Raw genomic sequence first — 11,477 nt, forward strand, 5'->3', positions numbered from 1 at the left:
GAAGTTCTTGTCTTCACCCACAAGGGAAAGAAGGGGCTTGGATATTTACCAGAATAGCTCCCGAAGAAAACTTTTTTGGTACAGGCTCCCTCCAGGAGATCTTTAGCAGAATAAGATTTGTTACTGGGAGACTTCCTTCAGATAAAGTTTTTTGGAAGGGTTATTTCACTGCATTTACAGATATAGACAAGCCCTTAGCCAAAGCCTTTACATTTTGGCCCCAAAAGCATTGGTTCAAACTTAGGCAGAGCTACCTCATCCCTCATCCCTCCAGACACAGCAAGTTCTGCACCTAAACCTCTAAAATTAGACCTGTTCTCTGCTTTGTGTGGATACTTTAAATGTACTGCCTGTTTCTTAAGAGTTTATCTTGGTTTCCTAAGTTAGCCCCTCTTTTGTAGTACTTTGTACACTGGTGATGTGACACGCTGGGTCACAAGAAGGGACAGTGCCAGTAGGCACAGGTCTGAACCTGGAAAAATGCCCCTGTTTGCTGGGAGAAATTAAAAAGTTGCTGCATTAGCCCAATCAGTCACTCCTTCAGGGGCCTTCGCCTTAAAAGGCATCACCTAAATAAAGATGCAAGATTAATACAACATAATATTTAATGTAAGATTGCAGCTGAGCACTCAACTGTCAGGAAATATCAAAGCTGGAACGCGTGGGCAACTTAACTCTGCCCCCTTGTGCAAATGCACCATGGCACAGCCCTTCAGCCCTTCCCCAAACACAGGCATGAAACCAGCCAGCTCCAAATTAACATCCTAATTCCAGCCTAAACTGCTTTTGCCTAATATTGAGTAGAAGAGAAGGATCAGCCCTTTCCCAGAGAGCCTCCTCAGCCACCTTCCTCACTTGACTGCAAGCCAGGGAGCACCTATTTAACTTCTGACACCTCAGATTAGGAGGCATTGGCACACTTTGGGCCACACACGTCTAATTTGCAATCAGGATACAGATCCTAAACACTGTTCAGCTAAAACAAAGAGCCCTTCTTTTTCCAGAGGAAAACCTAACAACCTCAGGCTGAGAAGTGGCCAAAGGACTGTCTATAAAACCCAAGTGACTGAAACAGGTAACATTTATCCACCTCCAGCAGCAGAACCCACCGTGCCATACATTAGGAAAAAATCCACAGGCATGTTAACTACTGGACATATTTTTTCAGGAATCTGAAATTAGCCCAGAGTAAACATTTCATATTTAAGGATAGCTGACAGCACAAAATAAGGCTCCAGTGTGCTCACCTCTGCTTGCTTACAAGTTTCATTCTCTGTCCTCTGCTATTGAGAACACTCTCAGCCTTAGGAGGTACAAAGGAGGATGTAAATGCTAGGGTTTTGACTGGGTTTCTGGGGGGGGTTGTGTGGCTTTTTTGGTTTTGGGTTTTTTTCTTTTTTGGTGTTTTTTTTTTTAACAATAATGACAACTTTTTTTCCTTCACTTTCCCTCTCCTGATATCTACACATAGATGAATGACATTTTTCCTGGGTTTGGCCCTGTTTTTTAAACTCTATTTCTACAGCATTTTAAATAACCAGGACCATCTCTCCATCCCGTTGCAGGATGGATTTTTCCTGCTCTGATTAGAGTCCAAATAACCTAATTGCCAACATGATCCCATCCAAGTTATATTAAAGACACCCTTCCATAGGAAAAACAATGATGTCCTGAAATTACCCACCGATAATTTTCTGCCAGTTCTTTACATGACAAGAGCTCACAGCACTTCATTTGCCAGGGGCAATAAAAAAGTACAAGCAAGACAAGTGCAAACCAAATTTAAACAGGGTCAGCCAGTAAAGCCGCCGATACTTGGCTCATAACAGAGACAAAAATCTTTTTGTCTTCTCCTGCCCACTTCAGATCTTTTCCGGAACTCCACCAACTTCTCAGGTCCATTGCACTAATATACATCCATGAGGTCATGTTAATGCACACACTGCTGCCCATTGCCTACAACTTAAACTGAGTCTCCATTGTAAACCTTGCCTGGAATTGAGACTTGCAGGACTTAAAGCCTATATACTGTTTTCTTTTTCATTCAGCTTCCAGCTGAATCACTTTATAGTGCTTTTGCCTCCATAAAATATTTGCTTGGGAGCCAAGGCCAAAAAATAAAACAGCAACACATTAACCACTAACCAAACCTTGGGTTTTTTGAGTAACACTCCCCCTCTACTTTCCCACCCTCACCCCTAAGGTTGGTTTTTGGCAAGGTACTGCCCAAACGAAGGGCAAGTTTAAGCCATTTAGTTCACCACTCCACGGCACTGGGTGATTTAAAGGGCTTTGAGCAATTCATGCAACTCTGATACTGTTGGGAATTGCAGCTGGAGCAATCTGCATCCTAAAGCCATACCCCCATTCTCCTGGAACAATGCATCCCTTCCTTTGTGAACAGAGCTGAGAGCATGGTTTCTCATTCAGGCTTTCAAGGGACAGCATCCACCAAGGTACGACAACACAGGCAAGAGCAGAGGAAAAACCACCACTCCTTTCACCCTGATCCCAGAGCTTTGCTTTAAGCACATCCCCATAAAGAAACTTCTTTTTTTTTTTTTTTTTTTTTTTTTTCCACCCCCTTGTCACTCCCAGGTCAATGTATTTCAATTTGCCTCTGGTAGGGTAACCTGTTTATTGAAATCTGATCAACCACTGGAGCCCCAGCATTAAAATACGCTCTCACTGTTAGGAACTGTCATTTGTCTGTCACCGAGGAAGTTAATGGATGTGTTTGTTTAGTTTGCTGGTGGGAATATACAGGGCAGGGGCTGGAGGGATTACAGGAGGGGGAAGAGGTATTCCTGATCCACAGAGGAATGCGGTTGCTTTTCTTCAAAATTGTCTGTGGATTTTTACACGCACGTGACAAAAGCTCCTGGAAGTTCACCTGCACCTACCCAGAGCGTCCGCGCTCCATCCAAACCGATGACCCCCAAACATGCAGGTGGGCACGAGCCTGCACCCCTGCCCAGAAAAGCAAGGGGGACAAGTCCACGCTGACAACTCCCCGAAGGAAGGAAGGTTCTCTGAGGGCACTGGGGGTGTTTGCAGAGCAGGAGCCCAGGGGAGCAGGGGGAAGGGTGTGAGTAGCAGAGCGTTTGCAGCACGCGCCGTTTCCTTACCTCTCGCCGAGTCCGAAAATGCAATTATCCCTGCGAAAAGGAGAGCCAGCTGCAATTCCATTTTGAAAACTAGATCCCACCGTATCCTACAGGCTACCACTCTCTCGGACCTGGAGGCAGGAAAAAGGAAAGCCAAGTTGATTATTGGGGACAAAAAAAAAAACAAAACAAACCTCAAGTAACTTAATTCAAACAACTTCGCAAAGCTTTAAAACCTAATGCAGAGGCATAAGAGTAGAAACAGCAAATAAAAGAGCAACGTACTTGTAACTCATTCCTTGGCCCTCAGCAAGAAAAACTTTGCCCTCCTCTCTGCTTTAGCCTGATATAAATCAAGAACCCACCGAGGCCAGTAAGCTCCTCTAAGTTAATGCATAATTCTTTGGTATCCTGTACAGAACCAGTCTGGAAGGCAAACAAAACTCTAGCAAGTGGCCATAAAACAAGATTTCAGGTTAACAATTTGCGGAGGAACTTGGGGAAGGGGGAGGAGGAATGTTACCTCTCCCATCAGCAGCCCAGAAAACTTTGTGTTGCTGCTTCAGTGCCCCTCAGACAGGCTCCGCTCTGGGTCCGCGCCTTCCTCTGCTCCACAACTTGGCTGAGCAGCAGTGACTTTCCCTTTCCTCCCCCCCCACATACACACACACACACCCCAAAGCCCCACTTGTTCCCGTGTGTTCCAGAGGTGCGTCCCAAAGCAAAACCGCACTTAATTATCCAGATTCTTGAAGATGCCTTCGCTGTGATCCGCAAACCCGGGGTAGATCAGGTTTACATTAATTACACCCTGTTCTCCTCCTAAAACTCTCACTCTCTAAACACTGTCTGAATTCCTCACTCTTGTAAACTCCCCGGTTTAAACACTCCGTGCCCCCAGGACACACAACAACTCGTGTACACCATCCAGCAAAGCAAACACGGACGCTTTTGCCATTAGTTTCCCAACTCGTAGGGGGAGCCGCTCCTCAGGGAGGGCTCCGGGGGCGGGGGGCGGTCGGCGGGGGCTCCCCCGGGGCAGGACCCGGGGCCCGGCGCGGCTCAGCCCCGCGGCGGCCGGGAACGGGATATTCCCAGCCAGGCATCGGGGTCGGGAAAGGGAGGCGGGGAGCGGGGAAGGGGCGGGAGGACGGACGACGAGGACACCCGGCGCGATGCCACCTGGTGCTGCCCCCCGCTTCGCGGCTACCCCGCCGGTTCCCAGCTGTGCCTTCGTGTCTCCCCGACCCAGCGTTGACCCAGACGGGGGTGTCCCGGCTTGGGGGGGGAGGGGGAGGGAGCTGAGGAGGGTGTTGGTGGTGTGGGGGGGACTTACCTTGGCTGCTGCCGGGGCTCTAGCACCGTGCGCTGCCGCCCATCCCCGCCGCTCGCCGCCTCATGCCCTCCACGGCTCCCGGCGGGGGGCTCCGCCGCCAGGCTCTACCTCATCACCCTCCCGGGGGCGGGTGGGGGCTGCTTTAGGGGGTGCCGCCCCCACGGAGCGGTTCTTCCCCTTCACCACCGGTTTTTTTTAATAAGTCCCCCCTTCTCAGCAGAGGCGATTTGTTGGGGGTTTTTTTGGTTTTTTTTTTCTACTAGGGACCTAAGGGCGAGGAGCTAAGGAGTAAGGGGGAACCTTGTCAATTATTTTTCCTGCTTTCCGGGTCGGGCTGAGCGTGTGTGTGCGGGGAGGGACAGCGGGGACCTGACAGATCCGCCGGGGCTAAGCAGCCGCGGGATGCCCAGTGATGCCGTCCCGCGGCTCGCCCAGCCGGAATCCCGTTTAAGGAGCGAGGGGAGGAGGGGTAAGGGGCTGGGGAAGGGGAGGGGTAGGGGAGGGAGGGGGGGGCGAGGGACGAAAAGGGGAGGGGGGGGGGAGGGAGAGCCGGGGCGAGAGAAACAAGCGATAAAGCAACTTTCCCTGCAGGGCTTTGTGGTTGTGGGGGCAGAGCCGCCGAGGAAGGCGGTGCGGTACCGCCCCGTTCCAAACTTCGCACCAATCCCCGGGAGCCCCCGCCCCCCCCGTCCCGATCCCCGCCGCAGCTCCCCTTAACCCTTTACGGGGGTGGCGGAGGCGGGGAGCGGCGGCTCGTCGAGCAATGGGTGAGCTTGGCAGGCACCGAGACTCTCCCCAACCCCTCTGCACCCACCCCCACCACCGAGTGTTCCAGAGACCCCCCTATGCCCTGCAACTCCCGGGATGCAGGGGTGCCAACTCTGTGCCCCGGAGCATCCCCCCCCAGGTACCCCCCGGAGCCCACGGAGCCCCTGGAAGCCCCGCGACGAGGAAGACCTTCATCCCTCCAGCCCCCCCATGCACCCCATAACTGGTCCCTGCCAAACCAGCGCTGCCTCGGCTGGTGAACCCCCCCAAGGAGGGAGAGATTGGGGTCCCTACAGAGATTGGGGTCCCTACAGAAGGGAGGGTACACGGGAGGCATTGGGCTGGGTGAGAGCTCACTCTGGTTATGCCTTTTCTATTTCTCGTCCGGGACGCAAATCGTGCCAGAAAGAGAGTGAACTAAACTAAACCAACTGGAAAATAGTCTGTTCCTTAGATTAACTGTTACAATTATTTATTATTTGCTTTTGAATAGGACTAGGCTGATGCATCCACTCTAACAGCAAATTACTCTCTGCACAGTATTTTAAAAAAGAATCAACCTGGCAGAATTCAGCAAACAGACTAAACAAATTATAAGGAAAAAAAAAAGCTGCCTCAATAGCTATACTTTGATATCTGGAGAGAAAAGACCTTGTTACTGTTGATGTTAGTGTTTATTATATCTCTTATTTGACATGCTCCAGCATGAAGGACTCCTTGAAAATGAAGCTGTCTCAATATTAATTCAATGTGACAGGCACCAGGAGAATCTCTAAACCCAAGCCAAAAAGCAGTCTGAACATCCATCTTATCTGTTTTGTTATGATTATGAAATCACACCCTCTATTATGATGATTATTATTACTAAATGTTTTTACTCAACGGTTCCTGACAGCCTTAAATCTTGATATACAAAATCAATGTGAAAAACATTCAAGACTAAACATATAAACCTCCTGAACCAGCAACAGAGTGGCTGACAACACTGTTTTTATATTTTACATATTTATATCATCATTTTTATTATTAAAGTTCATTCATCTGAGAAATCCCAGATGAACTTCTCCTCATATCAGGCAATAACTTCAGCCTCATTGACTTCAAAGACAGTGTTGACTGAAGCAAACCTTCAGGACTTGACCTACATGGTCATATTAATGCCATGGATTCTGATTAAATCACTCAAAGTTGCCCCAGAATGAGAGCTTAAGCACATGTTACATCTCCAGGGAGGATGTGTAAAACACCTCTTTGTAAAGCTTCCTAGCCATTTCACTAAAAGGAGTCAAGGTCTTTGTCCCAAGGAAACCACCATCTAATATCCAGCCCCAAAACTATTTACATGACCTACTGATCCCATGCAGACTGAAGTCTGAAGCAGCCTCAGTCCTGGCTGTGGGACACATTCCCATCATGGGCAGGTTTCCCACCAGGTTAGGGGGACCCAACCAAAGAGCTCCTACTCCAAGGTTTAGTTACCAACTGCACTGGGTGAACTCTGTGTGGGCCTGAATCAGTTCCAGCCTAGAAGAAAGGACCCTGCACTGAGCAGCCAGCTCAGGTTGTACACAGCAGATAAAAATCGTCTGACGGAACCACTCCTTCAGTCCTCAGTTTCTTACTGAAAAATCCCGTGTTTGCCTTTGTAAAGGCTCCAACATCTCCCGGGCTGAGGGATTTCCTCCTCTCAGTACACCTATAAAGCAGCAAAATGCCTCCTGCAGCCCTTCACTGCTGGGGAGTTCTGGGAGATGGAGGATTACAGAGATGATACACAAGATTTTCAAGTGTCCAGGTGCCCAAACACCTTCAGATCCCCCTTAAGCCTCTGTCTTTTGGCATCCAGAATCTTTTTAAGACTCTGACTCCAACTGATGTTGCAAAGGGATTACATGGGGCAGGGAACGGAGCCCACAGCTTCCATACCCCAGGCTAAAATAACCAGAAAACAACCCCTACTGACTCCAAAATGTCTGCACAATTTTTTTTCTTTTTTTTTTCTTTTTTTTTTTTTTTTTCCGGGACTTGGGAATGCCTGAAAGACAGTCTGAAAACGTGCTGTAGCCTTCATTAATCTCGTTCCAAATACAGCATAGAGCAGCAGAGGAATAGATGTAAAACATTGATACAACAAAAATAATTGATATTCCTGAAACAGCTCCTGGTTTATCAGAAATAAAATCTCACGCTGTTTTCCCAACACTTCTACCTAAATAAGGAAACATGCAGAGCTGTGGGGTTTTACTCTGGACTGGCTGTAATTTGCAGGAAGATTGAGTAGTCTGAAAGTCAACAGCCCCAGTTTGCTCCCGCACCCCTCGAACCTGAGGCAAGGCTGTGGGAAAGCAGCTTTCTGGAGCTGACAACCAAAACCAATGCTCAGCAATGCAGTACATGACTCCACATGGTCTGAGCAGCAGCCTAACTGTCCATTTGTATCCCAGTTGTCCTCAAAGTCTTTTTCCAGACTGTGGGTTTCCATGTTTTGCGTAGCTGTGATGGTCTGCTGAGCATACATCCCCAGAACCACTTTCCTCACTTCTCCAAAAGCACAGCTTGGACTTTCTCCACCTTTCTTACCTCTTTTCTCCCAGGAGCTGCTCACCTCCATCATTGCAGCACTCACTTTGCCCCCATTTTCTCTATTCCATCTTGGTTGTTTTGCCTTTTCTTTTCCCCTACCCCTCCAATAACTGATCTGGGGAACCCCACCACCTCTGGTCTGTAACTCCTAACCCGCTTCAAACATTCTCTCACCCCTCAGGTAGCAGCTAGAGGTATGAATTTCCCCCTCACCCCAAATACACCCCAGGAGGCTGGAGCCCTCCAAGCAATTTGGACTGGCAACAGTGCCTTGCAGGAGCACGAGGCCCCATGGCACAGATCCAGAGGGACACGAGGCTGGGGCAGGGGATGTGCAGGACCGGGTGCAGCTGGCAGAGCACGTGAAGGTGATGGAAGGGCACGGCCAGGATTAGGAGCATTCCCTCCACCCTGTTTGTGCAGCCCTCCTCGGGTTACCCGAGGGGAGCAGCCACCCAGGGTCAGCCCCAGCATCCTGGCTAGGATGCCTGGCTGAGGGGATGCCTGAGGACACCAGACAAGGTAAGAAATGTGGTTAATGGGGCAGATTTCCCTGGGTGAGTCAGTTCTTGACAGAGCACTTGACAAGACAGCACAGAAAACGTGACACTCAAAGAGCACAGCTCACACTTTTACCTTTGCACACCACTGTCCTGGCCTGTTTGGGTCTATAATTGAGGCTGAAACTTCTGCAGAGAGAGCGTGGTGCTTTGTGAGAGCTGAATTGCCATCTCCTCTGTCTGTGGTAACTGAGACCAAACTGTAAGCTAGAGAATATTCAGAGAGGAGGTATGGACAGATGGGAAGATGGACCTGGGTGACACGGTTCTGAAAGCTATGTACTTTTCTTCATAAAAAACATTTCTTCTCCCCACATTATTCTCTTAAACTAAACTTTATTCTAAGCAGTGTCTCAAACAAACAAGCAGTCCACCACATCCATAAGGTTAGCTTTTACACATGAAGTATGAACTACATGTCAGGCAGAGAAGGTGGTAAAATGGGGTTAAATGTCCTATCAACCAAACCTTGGGTCCTGCACACAATACTGAGTGGTCCTGCTGCCCCATGGCAGCTGCACTGTGGACTTGAAGGTTTTTGCAGGCACAAATGATCCCTCTGCTACCCTCTGGTCTCTGTCTCGGTCTGAAGTGCCACCAAGAGTGGGATCCCAGCCTTTCCTCTGGTCACACACACACTGCTCAGTCTCCCTGTGCCTGGAGAACGTGCTTGGATTTCTCATGGATGCTAAATTTGCACATGACGGCATCTGCAGGAAATGCTTTCCACCATCCCAAATTGGCTGGGAGACCCTATCTCCCTTGGCCAGGTTAGGCACGCTGTGTCAGCTCTCCCTGGCACCAGGGAAACGTGACAGCCCTGAGCAGGGAGCAGGCAACATTCAGGGAACACCAATCAGCCCAGCTGAGCCCAGCCCAGGAGGACACATCCCATCAGCAGCACGAGTCCCTCATGCTGCCCTCACAGGGGCTGCCAAATGAAGTTCAAGGGCTGGCAGGCTGGGATGTGCTGCTCAGCAGCTGAGCTGAGGTCCCTGAGATGGGTGGCAGCAGGGGACAACTCTGCTCTCAAGGCTGAGCTGAACTCTCAAAGGCAAAGCTGACACCTGGTGCAAGAGAGCTCGAGCATCCCAGGGCAGCCTTGGAAAGTACAGATCAATATTCCCCAGATGACAGCTTCAGGAAAGCCATCCCTGCTCCAAAAGCCTGTGTAAAAAGGTCCTAGTACAATGGAACACTGCAATCCATGCAAAATTCTCCTTCCATGCAGGAATGGTGTTCACAAGGAAAGAGTTTAGCTCAAGCAACGCAGACTGAAGAACGGGCAAGTCCCCAGACTTCATCTCCTTTTTTCTCTGACTGCTCTCCATAGAGCTAACAAAAGATCTTACCTTTCCAGACAAAATCTGCTTCTGTTCCACTCAAAAGCAATACCAGTGTGACAGAATGGAGCAGGAATAAACCACATCTGACACTCAGCACACCGTTTCCACAATCCCAGAAGGTGCTCAGATATCTGGATGAGGAATATGGTATAAAAAGCTTCTGGCAGGCCAGGTTGCCACTTGTTTGAAAGAGCTACACTCTTTTTTTAATTGTATCTCATTCTTCTCCCATCAAGCAATTTGCTTATTCTCTTCTCTTTTTCCCACTCTTAGAAGTTTCCCAGCAGTTCACCCACTCAGCATTTACTCAAACTACAAGTAGTTAAATTTCCCAAATGTTCTCCATAAACACATCCTTCTTCAGGCCCCTTATACTTTGTATCACTCAACACTGGTTTCTTGGAGTCAGTCTGACACTGATGTATGAAGGATTTGATTTTGCTTTCCTTTTACATCTGGCTAGTACAAGAATAATCCCACTGGAGCCATTGGAATCACTGTAAGTGAGAAAAAAAAATTATTAAGCCAACAGATTCATCTGTGCAGCATCTATTCAGTCCAGGTAGTCTGAGCAGAAGCCTCTGAATTGAAATATCCCTAAATATAAATACTTCATTTGGGGAGGTGACCACAGTTTTGAAGGCCTAAATCTCCTCTCATTGCTCTGTCACATTATCCTTTGCAAAGAAGTTTGTCTGTTTACATCAGTGCTGGGTTTAGCAAACAGATGTAGCAAACATGAAAGGAGACATGAGAAAAATAAATAAAAAAAAAATTTAAAAAAAAAGGACCAAGATCAACAGACAGAGAGAAAAACAGAAATGTCAAGTATTAATTGCTGCACAGATGTGAGGAATGTGAAGGGGAACTGTTTGGGGATTTACGTTCAAAAAAATAAGACAACTTCCCAAACTATTTCCTTTCAAATCTCTCAGCATTTTCCATGAATTCCATGTGCATGTGTGGTTCTCTCTGATAACATACAAATCTGCATGCATAAACTGTTTTGAAATGTTTGTACAGTTTCATCCAAAAATATGACTGTATGTTTGTGTTCTAATTGTCAGCAATAGGATATTAGGCAAGAGCCACATGGATCATGTCAGGGGCACTGTCTGAGTTTAGGTGGTACCACCACAAACTCCCCCTTTCTGGCTGGGTCTCTTTAACAAAAAGAAACCAAATTATCCAACAAAATAATCTGTTTAATTAAGCAAGGGGCAAGCAAGACCTGCTCTTGGTGACATGGGTGGTAGTCCAGACAAACCCACTGAAAGCCATAAAGCCATTTCAGATTCATTCTGGTATAACCAGGAGCAGAATTCTGCTGATTTCAACAGAAATCAGGTCAGACATTAACATTTTTGGAACCCTTTGCAAAAAAATAAAACCTCGAAGGGGGGCAGGGGATAGGAAATGACACTTTGCTTCAATCAGTGTTGTTTGAAATGTCTTTTATTTATTAACATTCTTGCTGAAGCTGAATGCTAGTTCCACTTTATTGGGAATATAATGCAGCTGCATTTTCTGGATGGGAACACCACCAAAAATATGCTAAATATATAGTTGACAGCTATGCTTTGTTTACTCTTATGTGTAAAACCATACAGAAACAATCCTCATAGGGAATATATTTTCTTTTTCTCTATCCATATGCAAACAAAAATAACAGGGGAGGCTGGAATGGGATACTCACTCAGATATGGGGTGGAAGGACTTGGCTGCTCTCTTCCCAGGGAGCAGCAGGATGAGCTCAGCCTTTGGGATTTGTCTCCTG

General features: G+C 47.8%; 1 protein-coding gene across 4 annotated transcripts in view; it reads right to left on the reverse strand.

Annotated features, from left to right (window-relative positions):
* Nucleotides 1-4,929, reverse strand: part of FGFRL1 (fibroblast growth factor receptor like 1) — a 172,966-nt gene extending 168,037 nt beyond the window's left edge. Inside the window, exons 1-2 of one of the 4 annotated variants that reach the window (XM_030450387.1) lie at nucleotides 4,444-4,929; nucleotides 3,129-3,238 (exon numbers count right to left, since the gene is read on the reverse strand). In XM_030450387.1, the coding sequence (XP_030306247.1) occupies nucleotides 3,129-3,189 (61 nt within the window). In that variant the 5' untranslated portion in view covers nucleotides 3,190-3,238; nucleotides 4,444-4,929. Of the gene's footprint in view, nucleotides 1-3,128; nucleotides 3,239-3,630; nucleotides 3,731-3,969; nucleotides 4,133-4,443 lie in introns of those variants that run through there. The other 3 variants (XM_030450386.1, XM_030450384.1, XM_030450388.1) reach the window with 3 other exon arrangements.
* Nucleotides 4,930-11,477: the final 6,548 nt, after the last annotated feature.

Source organism: Calypte anna, chromosome 4B (assembly GCF_003957555.1).
Source record: "Calypte anna isolate BGI_N300 chromosome 4B, bCalAnn1_v1.p, whole genome shotgun sequence".
Classification (NCBI taxonomy): Eukaryota; Metazoa; Chordata; class Aves; order Apodiformes; family Trochilidae; genus Calypte; species Calypte anna.